General features: G+C 51.5%; 1 protein-coding gene across 4 annotated transcripts in view; it reads right to left on the bottom strand.

Annotated features, from left to right (window-relative positions):
• The window catches only part of MICAL2 (microtubule associated monooxygenase, calponin and LIM domain containing 2), a 220,837-nt gene that overhangs the window by 71,506 nt on the left and 134,075 nt on the right, over positions 1 to 15,256 (bottom strand). For 2 of the 4 annotated variants that reach the window (XM_042906710.1, XM_042906711.1), the window contains 3 exons: positions 14,507 to 14,693; positions 13,226 to 13,314; positions 7,308 to 11,493 (listed from right to left, as the gene is read on the bottom strand). In XM_042906710.1, the coding sequence (XP_042762644.1) occupies positions 11,095 to 11,493; positions 13,226 to 13,314; positions 14,507 to 14,693 (675 nt within the window). In that variant the 3' untranslated portion in view covers positions 7,308 to 11,094. Of the gene's footprint in view, positions 1 to 7,307; positions 11,494 to 13,225; positions 13,315 to 14,506; positions 14,694 to 15,256 lie in introns of those variants that run through there. The other 2 variants (XM_042906712.1, XM_042906713.1) reach the window with 2 other exon arrangements.

Raw genomic sequence — 15,256 nt, 5'->3', positions numbered from 1 at the left:
CTGCAACTTGTCGTACGTTTTGCCTGAAGTTATGTATTTCCATAGGGAGAATCCAAGACTCCGGTGGGGCTGGGGGCTGCCAAGGAAGGAGGTGCAGAGGGTGGGGGTGAGAATGATCCAGCAGCTCCCAGAGCAACTGAGCCTGGCCTCTTGGAGGAAAGCAGCTCTGCTCAGAGCCGAGCACTTCAGTCTCCTCCCAGCGCTCTAGCCAGACACCTGCTGCCTGGTGATAGAGGACACTCCAGCAGCGGAGCCAAGCTGTGTCTGTCCTCACACACCACCCCCGGCAGCCAAGTCCCAAGGCCTTTATCTGGCCAGACCCCAGCTACAGTGTCAGGGTGAAGACCCTTGGTTCTGCTGCTGAAATTGTTCCTGTTTTCTCCCCAAGACTAGAGACCCTTCCACGCTCCCCCCAGAACCCAGGGAGACAGCAAAGCAACACGTTCTCCTGTGTATTGTTATTAAGCCCATTTTACAGATTAGGAAACTGAGGCTCACAGGCGTTATCTTCTTTGTCCAAAGTCACACAGCTCCTAACTGCCAGAGCTACTTCTGGCTCGGGGCTTGGCAAGACTCCCTCTGCTGTCTTGCGCACTGTTCTCTCTGAAGAACCAAGTTTAAAAAGAGCAACGAAACTAAGTTTATCAGGATCCAGTCAGGAAAATAGAACTCAAGCCAGAAAGTTCAACAGAGGAAAGTTACTACAGGAAACTATTGACGATGGTGTCGGATGAGCCGGAAAGCCAAGTGCAGATCGGGAGACAACCCAGAGACGAGCAATAGCAGGAAGCCACCTGCTGACGGGGCGGTGGGAGGAGACGGTGAGTCCAAAGGCCAGGGCTGCCAGGCAGGAGTAAGTACCACGGGGAAGACACATTCACTGCCCGGGATGCAGAGAATTGGAGAAATACCCTGGCCTCTCCCTTCATCCCGCCCTCCACCTTCCCACTAGTGCACCCAATGGTCAGGCCTAACAGGAAGCCAGTTGCCAGGGAGCCTGGGAAATGTAGTTTGCAGGGATTACACCTGTTCACTACAGAGCAGAGCAGGGGAAGGGCGGGGAGGATGTCTCAGAGCGAACAGGCAAATGTCCAGGACACTAAGCATAGAGCGGTCTCCCCACCATCTTGTAAGGTGGACAGCGACGACTGAGGGGACACTGACAAGCCCCCAGCAGGATGGGGGAGGGGCTTGGGAAGGGGCTTGTGTCAGGCATTCCCTCCACTCACTGCCAGGGGATGGCACAGTTGTCTATGCCAGTACCAGGGTCCCTCACAGTGCATGTACCCTTAAAGGATAAAGGCACAGGTGCCTAAAGACGGTACAGCTGCCATCCAGGCTTCTGAGAGTGACACCTCAGGGTAGACTCCCAGAAATGCCAGTTCCCAAGGGTCTTCAGGGAATGGCAAAACTGATGGTGAGCCCTGGGCCTCTGGTGTTTCTGTCCCGCCCTCCTGTACTCTAGCCAGGTATCCCCAGGCCAAGTGTCTAAGCCTGTTTGTGCGCAGACGTGTGTACTCACAGGCCCACGCTCTGCTGCCCTCAACCAGGGTGGGGAGCACTACTCAAAGGGCCCTGCCTGGCCTTGGAAGCAGCCTCTGTGCAGAGGCCAGCCCGAGTAAACTAAAAGCCAGCTAGGGGGAGGGCTCAGGACTCCCCAGCTGTGGGTTCCATCCTCACAGCTCACCAGAGCCGACCTGCTCCTGCGGTGGGGCCCTCTTGCCTGCACACGAGGTCAGACAGCAGGGGAGTGCCGTCTACGGACAGACCCAGAACCTGGTGTGAGCAGCGGGGTCTCCTCCATCAGGACCAGGAGGGGAGGGGGCCCGTGGTAACTTCCCAGCAGATCAGCGGGCCCCCACACAGCCGGCTTTTTCTCCTTTTCTTTTGCTAATAGCAGCAGATTTAGGGCCTTAGTCCTCAGACCTCCATTCTCTTCTTCTTCCTCCTCACGCCACGATGGGTGCCGTGTCAGGCCAGCTCTGCGCCTCCAACTTTGGGCACAGCCAGTACCCTATATGCAAGTTTCTCTGAATGACGTTGGGGGTGGAGAACTCTAAGTTTCTGGGTAGGAATCCTAACAGCAGCCCAGGGAAGCAGGAAGGGAAACAGCCTTGGGGCCCACAGGCCTTCCGTCCTGCACACGCCCCTTGGCTGGGTGGCAGGCCATCCCAGTGTGCCACAGCTCACCTCAGGGCAGATGGGAATGGCAGGCATGGCTGCCAGGCCCGGATGAAGTCCTCACAGCCCCAGGGACGTGCCAGGCCTGGCTGGGCCTCATGCGGGTGGGAATTGGAGGAGAGAGAACTGATCTTCTGGCACTGCTAGGTCCCCCAAGATTGAGAAGTTGGCTACTTTGTCTGGGTGAGGTGTGTGTGAGGGGGGGTTACCCCTCTTCCTTGGTCCCCCTGCTGCCTGCCCTCTTGTGGTCTCAATGAGAGACACTTGCAGGATGACTCGACTCAGGAGGTCAAAGGCACGTTGAGCAAACCACATGCCAGGCGCAGAGGCAGAGCCTTCCCCACCCCACCTCTTGTCTCAGACCTGCCACCTGGATTCCTGTATCAGAATGCCAGGAAAGGGAGATGATGTGTGTGGCTCCGTGGCCTGGGCCTTGACACCCAAGGGGATCTCGCTGGAGCCGCTTTCTGCTGCCAAACTCACACTGGCTCCCACCGGTCACCCAGTTCTGCGAGAGATGCTGTGTGAAGATCACCCCCCACCCCCCGAAAGGCAAGAATGCAAGTCGAACCTCCCCTCTCCCAATCAAAAGGCTCTGTGGACACAGCAGGACACACAATGTCACATGTCATTCTGACCCATGAATCGATGCCAGCAAGACCTTCTCAAGCCCAGGACAGCAGCAGACTCTGCGGTCTGAGGTCCAGCCCAGAAGGTAGGGCTTTTATCTGTTCTGCAAAAACTTATCAAGGGTCGAGTATGCGTCAAGCACTGTTCTACCAGTGGGAATTATAGGAGTGCCCGAAAGAGACAGAGATCTCTGCCCTCCAGGAGCTTATGTTCTGGCAAGGAGGGATATATAAGCAATAACCAGAATCAGTAAGTGAATTACATGATATGGTCAGGGGTGATCATTTCTATGAACACCTGACTAGTAAGTGGGGTAGGGGGGATCAGGACAGCTGGGGGTATGGATTGCAGTATTAACAGGAGACCTCCCTGGGAGGGAGACAAGGGAACAAAGAGCTAAATGAAGGGTGGGGTCAGCTGTACAGATACTAAAGAAGGGTGTTCTGGGCAGAGGGAACAGCCAGTGCAAATGCTCTAAGACAGAACGTGCCTGGTGTTCAAGGAGGCCAGTGTGGCTGAGACACAGTATATGAGAGAGAGCAGGAGTAGAGTAGGTCAGAAAACAGGGGCCAGGCCATCCAGAGCCATCTGAGTCCATTACATGTACTGGTTTTTGCTCTGAGTGAGCTGGGAAGCCGCTGGAAAGTTCTGAGCAGAGGACAGATCTAAGCTCTGGAAGGCTTACTCTAGGATTGTGTTGAAAATAGGTTGAGCAGAGCGAGGTAGAACCCAGGAGGCCGTGTTGGAGGCCACTGCAGTAACTCCAGAAGAGAGAACAGTGGCTGAGGCTGGGGAGGTAGCATGGGGATGTCGACAAGGGAACAGATTCTGGCTGGATGTGAGGCCAAGTGAAAGAGCCATCAAGAATGATTCCAAGCCTTTGAGCTAAGCAAGGGGAAAGATGGAATTGCTGTGCCCAGAGACTGAAGGCCAAGGGTCAAGTCTGTTCAGGGGAATATTATGAGCAGGAGGTAGATATTTAGGTTGGAGACTCTTGGTAGAATCTAAGTAGAGATGTCAAGTAGGCAGCCAGAGGCAGGGCTAGAGCCCAGCTCCCTTTTTGCGGAGACTCAGGAATTCACTAAGCCAAACCACAGTCTCGCTGCCAGGTGGCAGGGGAAAGAAGGGGGCTCCAGAGCAGAGGCTGGGTTGTCTGAGGGAGGTGACCAGTTGCCTTCAAGAAGGCTGGGAGATCAGAACACTGGAGAAAAATAGAGGGTGCTGCCCAGTGTGAATGGAGACCTCTGTTGAATCTCCAACCTAAAGATGCCCCGTCCGGCACATCTGAGCTCCAGCTGATACAGAATGCTCAAGAAAGTCTCTTGACTTCCTTGGGAAGTCTCGGGCCTTCCCTGCTGCACAAAACCAGGAAGGTGCTTATCTAGAGCTCAGCCAGAGAGTTCTTGCTGCCTGAGAGCCCTGTTGGGCATGTTCACCGATTCTACCGCCACAAAACCCTAAGCCAGGGGCATCAGTTCACAGGAGGGGCTTGCCCAATACCACTAGTCCATACAAAGCGCTGGAGTCAAGGCTGGGTCTTTGACCAGCTCCAGGACCTCCCCAAGGGCCAAGGCTCCCCTGAGAGCAGCATCTAATTCCTGGCCGGGGCCTGGTGACTCTCTGTTCCTTCACAGTTGAAGATGTTGCTCTAGCTCACCTGCCTAGCATCAGAGAGCTCCTTTAATGTCAAGGTTACCTTCAAGGTGGCCACAAGGAGGTGAAGAGCTAATGAGGGACTGCCCATGAGCTGCTTGGCCCCAAGCCCAGCAGGGAGGAAACGCTCAATCAATAACAGCTGGCCCTGGAGCAGTAAAAGCAGCAGTCACTTGTACTTATTTAAGGGATTAAAGAAAAAGCTGTAAAAGTGAATGAGTTCACAGAAATAAAGGAGAACAGCCCACCCACTCTGCCTGACCCACTTGCTCTACTTAATATTCAGGTTACGGGGAGATTGGTTTCTTTGGCTGGATCATTTCTTTAGGATAAATTCCCTGGGGTAGGATTACTGCGCCAAAAGGTCAGAGTTCTTTTATGGATCTTAATAATTGTTGCCATATTGCTTTCTAGAAAAGATGGTCCTCGTTTACTTTTTACCCAAGACTATTTTTTTTGCTTACAATCTACACCACTTTCTTCTTTAGTAATTCAGTGGGAACGAGATAATTTACATTCCTTTGAATGTAATTTTTATAAATGCTTGCTCTTTCTTTTTTAGCATTTACCTTTTAAGTTTCCTGGAGTGAGAATTGTCTATTCATGGCCTTTGCACATTTATCATCGGTCTTTTACCAACAAATATTAACTGATCACCTACACTGTGCAAGGTACTTGGGAACACCTCCTTTGCATGAACTTTTTAAATGCCACAGCAATGAACTCCTTCATTATAGCACCTAATTCACATTTTCCCTCAGTCTGACTGACTATTAAATATTTCCATTTTTACTGTTAAGTTTTTAAAATGTTTATGGTCAAATTTGTGTCGTGTTTCTCAAGGTTCTAAAGCTTAGAAAGTCACCATTAAAAAATTAAAAAGAAAAAAAAAACTAAAATTTAAGGGGTACCTGGGTGGCTCAGTCAGTTGGGCGTCTGACTTTGGCTCAGGTCATGATCTCGCGGTTTTGAGTTCGAGCCCCATGTCAGGATCTGTGCTGACAGCTCAGAGCCTGGAGCCTGCTTCGGGTTCTGTGTCTCCCTCTCTCTGTTCCTCCCCCGCTCACAATCTGTCTCTCTCTCTCTCATAGATTAATATTAAAAATTTAAAAAAAAAACAAAATAAAGCTTAGAAAGTTATCACTCCACGATCTAATCAATTCTTGATTCTAACATTTAATTCTATTATTTTACCTTTTTAAAATTTTAAGTCTTTAATCCAGTGTTTCTGGATTAAGAATATTCTACCCAACATGTATGTAGAATGTATCATGCAAAACAAAAAACCTATCCCGGACAAACAAAAACTCATTTCAAATAGGTATGGGAAAGCCCACTTCAACAAAGTTAATTAAGCTTCTTTACTGGAGGACCCCTCAGACACTTTACCATGTTAGTAAGTCTCATGGATCTACAAGGTTTGGGAGGACCAGCATGACTGCTATAAACCATTTCTCAAACTGTGTGACTATGGAGCTCCTGATTCACAAAGCCCCTCTTGGAACTAGTGTTCCCTTGACACACTTTGGAAAATGTTGCTTTAACCCCACTTTAAGTTAAAAAAAAAAAAAGTCAAAACTGTAAAGTTCCATGAGAATGAGGACTTTTGTCTACCTCACCCCTTGTGATATTTCCAGCACACCGTAGATACTCAGTAAATGTTGGTTAAGTAAACAAGTGAGTGTATGTACAAATAAAACAAATCAAATCTAGTGCATGAGACCGAGATACATATAATCCATGATATAGGGAGGGGCAGGGACTTTGTGTGGCTCACTATCGCCTCCCTAGGACCTAAAATATGTCTAGGGTATGGTGCGCGTTCAACAAATACTTGCATGGATGAATACATAAAGGAATGAGTCACTTGCCCACCCTAGCTCCTGACCTGAGTCCCTGACACCCTTTCTTCTATGGAAAAGAAAGAATATCTCACCTGGGTAAGAGTACATAACCCTGGGCAGCGCAGAAGGCAGTTCCAGGAGCCAGCAGCTGAGCTCAGAGGCCCAGAGCCCCAGAAATGCCCCTTCGGCGGAGGCTCATACCAGCGTCAGAAGCCCAGCTACGTCCAGCCTGGTGACGGCTGGCATCCCAACCTCAGGAGGCTGAGGACCAGACTTCCTTGGCGCGGTCCAGACTAGCCAAGTGAGACTCTGAATCCTTCCCGTATGGGGAGGCCAGCCTGGAATTGGGTCAGAGCCTGCCACGGGTTCTGTCCTCGGAATGGATCTGCAGGCAGAGCTTTGCAGCCTAAGACACTGAGGGACCTGAGCCTCTGGGGACAGGGGAGGTCTCTTGGGATCACAAAACGGCTCTCCATCTGGATAAGCATACTTGCCATGTTCGCTGCTGTTCTGAAACCAGTGTCTGCTCCTTCCTCCTTACCTCTCACCTCTCACTCAGCTGGGCCAGCATAAGACTTGCAAGGGTGACCTTTGTCACATAGGAGCCTCACTTAGAGAAAGTTTCCTAAGGAAAGCTCTCCTACTGGTCCATGGTTTGGATGGGGGGACAGGGGCGCGAAGAGCTGTTAAGACAGTCTGTTTCCAACGGCTGATGTGACACCGACCCTCACCCAGCTGTGCCCAGCATCTGCACAGAAAAGTACCATGAGCTTTCAAGAAAGAGACCCCAAAGCCTGGCCCAGGAGCATTGGTGACATTTTCCAAATATTACCCCTGGGTAATATTTCCTTTGAGAGTGCCCAGCGCAGCCCCAGAGAGTCCCGTGTCACCACAGATGCAGGTCCCGCCAGCGGTTTAGGGAAGACGGATCCCCCTAAACCAGCCCCGTGTTTGAGGTTGGAGCAGCTTCCACGGCAAAGAAGAGAGGAAACAATGAGCTTTATAAAGAACCATATTTATTTTTCATTTACAGCATCAAATACCATAAATAAAGCTAAACAATGTTTGCCGTGTGCAAAATACAGGGTTCCGTGTGGCACTGTAAATGACTACCAAAGGTCACAAACATGCGCTGCGATGAGATGGGGGGGTGGGGGTGGGGGTGGCTAGCTAAAGAGAAGGCCGAGAGGGAAGAAGGGCCCCCTCCGGTTGACATTTTATAAAGGGAGGGAGACTCTGCAAGAGAAGACAAGACAAGAGCAATGACTTCGTACTGGCTGGAATCCGCACCGATGCGGTGAGCAGCGCAGCATGCGGGGCTGTGCAGACAGGCCGAGAGGTCAGCGTGGCTCGGGGCCGCATGCAGGACAGACACCACCTGCAGCCTGAGCCCCTGAGGCCTGGCCCACAACAGCTCCACCGTACTTGGCACGGTGTTTCTCTATAAAAGCACTTGGAATGTCCTGCTGCTGCAGGCAATGAGGCGGCAGGGGTGGGGGAGGGGTGGGAAATGTGTTTTGAGCGGAGCCCCGGGGGCGTGGACACGGGCTGCTTCAGGCTTGGGCTGAACGGAGTCATTTCTCAAAGCCACCCCTGGCCTGTGACAATGATTGCTCTAAGTGAAGCTTCTGCATCATCTGGGGCTTTCTGAGCCAAGGACAATAAGAGGAGCCACAGCAAAGCCCTTGTGTCTGAAGCACAGGCTGCAGCAGGGAAGGGATTTGCTAGGAAAATTGTGATTGTGTGTTCGAAACACAGAGCATGGGTCAGGCTTGCGATGAAGCCTGGGAGCGTTTTTTTTTTTTTTTTCTCTCCTTCTTTTTCTTTTCTTTTTCTTTTTTTTTACATCCTTCCAGAAAGGGTCACCCATGGTTTTGATCAATAATCTTTATACTAGAATCAATTTAAGACACTTGTACGCATGTACTTTTTCAGAGGCTGCTAGATAAAAGAGTTATTTTCAAAGGTGAAGAGCCCTCTCTGCTGTGTGGTGTCACAGTTGGGGTCACTGTCCCAGGGAGGTAAGTGGCTTCGCAATGGGAAAGGCACGCATGCAGGCCGTACAGGGAGCCGGAGGGAGGCGTGGTATGTCCCAGGTGTAGACCGGGCAGCCGGCTCAGAGGTGAAAAGAATGAAGAATGGCTTCCGAGCGGAGCACCACCCCACGCTGTTAACCCACCATGCCACGGAATGAGTCCATTAGTATGCGAGACGTTCACAGTTAGCACAACCAGTAAGTACCACGGCGGGGAGGACGGGGCGCGGAAAGCGGGTTAGGCATTAGTACCACTCTCTGAAAATCGGCAAGAAAACCAGTCACCTCAGAGCAGAAGTGTGTCAGCCAAGAAGTGGGTGTAGCACTGGAAGGCTGAAACGAACTGATGGCCACAGTGTAAGGTTGGAAAGAGAGAGACAGAAAGGAGAATTTAGTCTGGGGGACAAAGGAGAAAGGCTGATAACACGAAAGGCACAGAAATTGAAGATGAGGCAACCATTAATAAAAGGGGGACGTCCCCAAACAAATCGTTGCTTGCTTTGGTCAGGTGAACCTTTCTGGTAGTGACCACCTCTTTCTCTGCAAGAGAGGATCCGTGCCCCTCTGTTCTCCACTCAGGGCTACGCGCATCCTCGGGAACCCCCTCCCCCCATATCTCTTGGCCCCAATTTTACTCCAGTGTCTCATACTCATTCTCGAATATGCTGGGGAGGCCGAGAGGCATGTGCCTCCTGGGATCCACCATGGGTCTCGGTGCTGCCCACCAGGAAGGTTCAAAGCCTCAGAACGTACAAACATCTCAGGTTTCTGACAGGCACACCCTGTATCACCAGAGTAATTCAAACCAGTCTCTTCATGGCCGTAAAGGACACTCTGAGAGATGCTCACTCGGGCTTCGTGGAGCATTCCACAAAGCGTCTCGGCCCACCCTGAGCCGAAGACAATAGCAATGACACGGCTGCGCATGTGTTCACATCACAACCTCAAGAATTTCCTTTCGGAATCAAAGAATGAAGCAAAAGTTCCTCCCACCACGCGGAATAGTAAAACCCCAGCAAAAATTTGGAAAAACACAACACGAGTCATCAGACTGAGAACAGTTCCAACAAGGACAGAGGTGCCAGTGCCTGTGGACTTGGTCACAGCCATATCCCTGTGTTATCCAAGAACTTCAGGGAAGTGTTTGTAGAAATGCCTCTCCCTCTCTTCCTGCCGTATAGAAACCTATCATCGCAAAGCACTCAAGAGCCCTGGCTTCTAACCCACGACAGGTTCCGTACTTACTTCATCGAGAGGAGACCTCTAGTGTAACAAGGGCACAGAGCCAGCTCCAGCCTGGCAAATATACACATCCTGAGCACGCTGGTGGGCCTCTCCCGGCAGCCTCTCCTTTGTTCCACTAGACCCAGCAGTGGTCATGTCTAGGCAGAGTGGAGGGCGGGGGGGAAGCAGAGGCCTCCTCCGGAAGCCCAGAGTGAAGACCACAGGTAGGCCCCATGCCTGTGTTTGCCCTTAATAGGGCATATTTCCTTTGTATCAGTCAACAAACAGCTTCCACCCCCAGCCTCCCCTGCTAGTCAAGACACAAGAGGTCAGACACATTCCTTTGCTAGGACAGTGTGAAAACAAATGGTGTCGGGCTGTTTTGACCAAATATGCATGGCAGCCGAGCGGCTAAGCAGCCAGGATGTCTGTAAGTAGTGCTCATGGGGCAGATCTCGTGTCCCAGAAATAATACCCTGAGGTGCTAACAAACGCCCTCAGTCCCAAAGGACATGATAGGAGAGGGCAGATTCCTTCCTCAGCCTGACCATTATAGACCCTGAGTGGCCTTGGCTCAGTCTGCAGCCTGGGCTGAGGACCTGATAGGGAGTCCCAGGGGTCATGACCCCAGGCGTCAATGCCACCAACTGACATAGCTCCTCTTCGACATTGCATCAGCTTGATGGAGCTCCGCATGGTCAGGGGCCAAGGGGCTTCCCGTGCAGTGCTCGTTAGTGGGAAGGGATGATGGAGGTTTGTCGCAATCTGCTTGAAACCCCATGGCTCTAAGGCATTTGGCTGTGATTTGGTAGGAGGGGAAAAACCCTTCAGCTCCTATCGTACATCAAAATAAGGCAGCAAAAACACTTTCCGTCCCTCCGGGAGGACAGATAACAGCCAATGACACACTGCCGCGTGCTTTTGCAGGCCGTAGGTTCAATTCCACTCTGATCTACTCCTTGCTTCTAAACTGATCATGCTTTCGTGTTGCAAAACACTGTCCCCTGTTGACAAGTGGCATTAGGGGACGTACATCTAAAAGCACTGGTCAGGAGGCAGCATACTCACTTCTGCTTCTATAAAAGCCCAAATCGTTAATGTTGCAGGCAGTGACTACGGCAGCTGACTGCAAGGTAGAAAGGGTTTGTAATATCAGTTAAAAACTTCAAACCGTGTTTAGAAAAATTGACACTCATAGCAAAAAAAAAAAAAAAAAAAAAAAAAAAAAAAGCTTTTTCTTGGCTTATTAAAAGTTAAAAATTGAAATGTAAACCTAGAAATGTGGCTCGCTTTGGTATAAAAGGAGGACAAAGCTATAAAAAACATCCTTCATGTCGTGCTGGCCCCAGCACCAGGAGCAGATGCTCGCCCTGACAAAGTCAGGCGCAGGTGACCAGCGGGAACTCTTTGGCTTTGAGCGAACTGGTTATTAAAGAATGCTAGGCTTCCTGGCCAGGGCCTTGCTAACTGCAAACACACTGCCGTCTAAGGTGGAAATGTTAGGGCCCTTCGGGGGTGGCTGGCATTTCAGTGGAGCTTGACCGGGAAGCATCTGAGCACCCAGTTGCGGATGGTCTCGAGGGACTCCTCAGACTCCCGGTACATGGAAGCCAGGACCTCGGAGAACACCCAGAGGAGCGGAAGCCCGACGCTCAGGAGCTCGTAAGTGTAGCAGTAGTTGTAAGCATTGTCCCTGAAATGAAGGCCGGCTGCACGCAGGAGTCCCCGAATCCAGTTAAGCAGGCTCTGGGGAATGTGAAGCAGGCCCCATGGCAGCCTGAGAGGCCAGCTTAGCGCCTTCCTAAAGAAGGAATTGGTGATACCTGGAGGGCTGCCTTCAGGCGTGCCAATGGCGGCGGCCGCGCAAGAACTTTCCACAGGAGTGTCCCGCCGAGGGGCCTCTTGCTCTCTCCACGTTCCCTCCTCCTGAGAGGGAGCAAAGGGAGGGCATTTAGGCCATGATTCTCACCGAGGACCCCTCCCATGAAGCAGACGAAGAGAGCCAACACAAACTGACGATGGCAGACCCTGCATTTTGCAACCAGCCCCCTCTCCCCCGCCAATAGCCTCAGCCCCCATGCATGGCTGAAGGGGGGCTAAATATGGGCATCACTTTCCTGGGGCCAAGGTGACCAAGGGGTTCACAGTCCTTCAAAACACACACGTTCTTTACTTTTTAAAAAAAGTTTATTTATTTGAGAGAGAGCGAGGGAGCGAGCAGAGGAGGGGCAGAAAGAGAGGGAGAGAGAGAATCCCAAGCAGGCTCCGCACTGTCAGCGCAGAGCCCGACTTGGGGCTTGATCTCACGAACCACGAAATCATGACCTGACCTGAGCTGAAATCAAGAGTCAGTCGCTTAACTGACTGAGCCACCTGGGTGCCTTAAAACACACGTGTCCTTTGAAAACAACAAAAACAACAACAACAACAACTGTTGGGCGCCTGGGTGGCTCCAGTCAGTTAAGCGTCCGGCTTCAGCTCAAGTCATGATTTCACAGTTCGTGAGTTCAAGTCCCACATCGGGCTCCGTGCTGACAGCTCGGAGCCTGGAGCCTGCTTTGGATTCTGTGTCTGCCTCTCTCTCTGTCCCTCTCCACTCGTACTCTGTCTCTCTCTCAAAAATAAACATTAAAAAAAACCAATGTACACATGTCCTTTGACTCAGAAATCCTATGTCATGATCTATTCTAAGTAAATAATTTGAAATAGGGACAAAGACATGCATACAAAGATGCCTGTTGTAAAAATATTTATAAGGTAAAAATATGACACAGGATAAACCTCATTAAATAAATTATCAACCATCTTTTACAGGCATCCAGAATGAGTCTTCAGAAGAATTTTTAATGTTTGGGGAATGGCTCTCAATATACTGCGAATATATAAAAAGAAGGATATAAAAGCGTAGTGATAGGATTCCAGCTAGGTTAAAATACATTCACAGAGGGAAAAGTCTGGAAGGAAATGTCACAAAATGTTAGTTATGGGTTTCTCAGGACAGGGTGGTGATGAATGATTTAATTTTCCTTGTCTGCATACGTTCATTTATTTCCCCATTTTTCTACACTGAGCCTACAGTACTTGTGTAATCAGAACAGGGCTGTTAAGTTGTGGGTCCTTGCTGGAGGTGGGTGGCCAATCAGGCGGTAGAGAAGGTATTTGCTAAGAGCTGCCAAAGGGGGCGCTATCACAAACTGTCCAAATATGTAGCAGGCTGTCACTTCGCGGACTTCTGAGAGCCTGGGGGGAAAACTTAGGGAAAGGTAGTCTCCACAGAAGGCATCCCAGCATAGAACACTCTGAGGTCCCGAGAGAGACCCAGGCCAGGGGTGGGGGCAGGGGGACCCTGTAGTCTTCGCATGGCTGGGCATATAGTCTCAGCCCAGTACCTGGGAAGGCTCTTCCAAGCTCCTCGAGAGAAGCTGGCACCGCCGCTCACCTGGGAGCTGGCCTCTAGAATGGGGTAAGCCCAGAGGCCTGCTGAACAGGCTAAGGAAGAGGGACCCTCCACACTGCACAGCACAGACTCTCGTGTTTACCTGTGGGTCTCAGTTCCTCCAAAGCCAGAAACGTTGGCCTAACTTGGAAGAACCCTCACAAATGAGTTCCTGTCCAGGGGCCTGCCCTGTTTCACCAGCGCTTTCAAGACAAAACATACCTCTCTTTGTTGCTTCAACTCTGCCCGTCTCTTCCTCTGCTGACTGTTGGCTTTACAGTGAATGAAATGAGATTTGCAGAAAAACTTGCCTGTAAAAGAAACACACACAGGCACACACAGGTTTTCTCCTGTAAATGAGAGCTGCAGCAGACACAAGCCAAGGTCAGAAAATACCAATAATGGGAGCAAGCCTAGGAAACCTTAAACTTGGGAAGCAGTTTCTATCACTTGTCTTAAAGCAGCAGCACTGAGATGAGAACCCTTTGCTGCCTCAGAGGCAGGCTGTAGCAAGGCGGGGGGAGGAGCGCAGGGATGCTGGGGACGGGGCCGAAACCCTCAAACAAAACACTCCCCAAACCAAACTGAGGCCAAGTCCCTTCCCAAGGCTGGTTGCAAGACTGCAAAACGGACAGCTTTGAATATCAGTACTGTTTCCAGTTCCTGGTCCTTCCTGGGGCCCCCTGGAAGTGGGAAAGGCTTGGAGCAGATGGCGGCAGTGATGGGGAGGAAAAGACCCAGGTGAGACACACACTGGGTCCCTGGCCACAGCCCAGGACCATTGGGCACCTGCCAGAAAAGCCTGCTTTGTTCACCATTCATTACAAGAGTAATAATAGGCACAGTTAATGATGGTAACAACAAGGAAAACTTCTCCAGGACTCACAATATACCAGACACTATTCTGAATGCTTCCCATGAACGAACTCGTGTGAACCATCTTGCAACAAACTTTTGACCTAAGAACTATTATTACCTTCATTTTACAGATGAAACAACTGAGGGACCCAGAGGTAACCGGATTCCTAAATCCAGGGTTATATGGCTAGTAAATGGTACATTCTGGCAGGCCGCTTCTCAGAGGGGAGGTTGCTATTATGATTACTTCCATAATACACACTTTATAAATCACAGCATTGATATGCCATCATTTGTTGGGCCCTTGCCACAAGCCAGGTGCGGTGCCGAGCACGTGACTAGGTTTCCAGGTTTGATTCCCCAACCACACGGGGTGGGGGGTGGTGGGGATGGAAGGTGGTGAGACTGGCTGAGAACGCATATGTAAAGCACTCGGCACCCAGCAGGTGCCGCCTGGTGCAGGACCGCTCCCGGGTGTCCCTGGCCTGCCCACAGAAGACCTGTCTCTCTAGCAGGATCCCCCGGCTCTCTGACCAACTCTCCTGAGGACGCTGCATTCCTTGGCAAGTGTTGGGCGTCCCGGAGCCTCCAGAGCACAGAAGCCCAGGCCGCAGAGCAGTGCCGTCCCGGGCCCCCGGGGGTTACCTTCGTCGCTGTCGAAGGCGTAGGCGGCCAGGCGCAAGGTAGAGGCACAGACACTGCAGCGGAAACACTCGCGGTGGAAGAAGTGGCCCTCTGCGCTCAGCCTCTCCATCACATACACGCGCTTCTTACAGAAGTGGCAGGTGTCGCTGCCGCCCAGGTTCAGGGGAAACACCTTCCGCATAGACTCCTAGGGGCACAGGGCAGCGGGAGAGAAGCACCGTGCGTTAGGACGGACACTGTGTCTTGCAATGTGAGGCTGACGCTCTTGGAATTGCCGACCTCAATCGCGGGGACCTCGTGGGCTCCCGTCTGCTGTTCATGTCTCTGCAGCAAAGGGTGAGGTGGGGGAGGAAATGCTCCCAACATAGACCCCAACCCTCCAGGGACTGTGGTCCATTTTGCTACCAGGCTGGCCAGCCGGCAGCAAGGGAGGCCCGGGAGGGGCTCTTCCCAAGGCCGGCTGCTCTGGTTTGGGGGCAGGAGCAGGCAGCCCTCACAAACATGCCTGCCAGGAGATGCGGTCTCCAGGAATCTGTCCTGGGGGTTAAGGGCTGCCCGGGTCTAGAGAGAGGTCCCTGAAAGAATGTTTTCCACATTTGTCCTCCTGCAGTGACTTAAGTCAGGTGAGGAAAGCCTGTGGCATCAGAATTTCCAGAGAACTGCAGGGAAGGGAGAGACTGTGTCCTCTAGCCCCCAGACTGCCAGTCAAATCCCTAAATCCAAGGGGGCAGGAGGAGGAGGAGGGCCAGG

This window comes from Panthera leo, chromosome D1, assembly GCF_018350215.1.
Source record: "Panthera leo isolate Ple1 chromosome D1, P.leo_Ple1_pat1.1, whole genome shotgun sequence".
NCBI classification, from domain to species: Eukaryota; Metazoa; Chordata; class Mammalia; order Carnivora; family Felidae; genus Panthera; species Panthera leo.
Note: the sequence above shows the minus strand (reverse complement) of the source record. Positions and strands in the feature narration are given on the sequence as shown.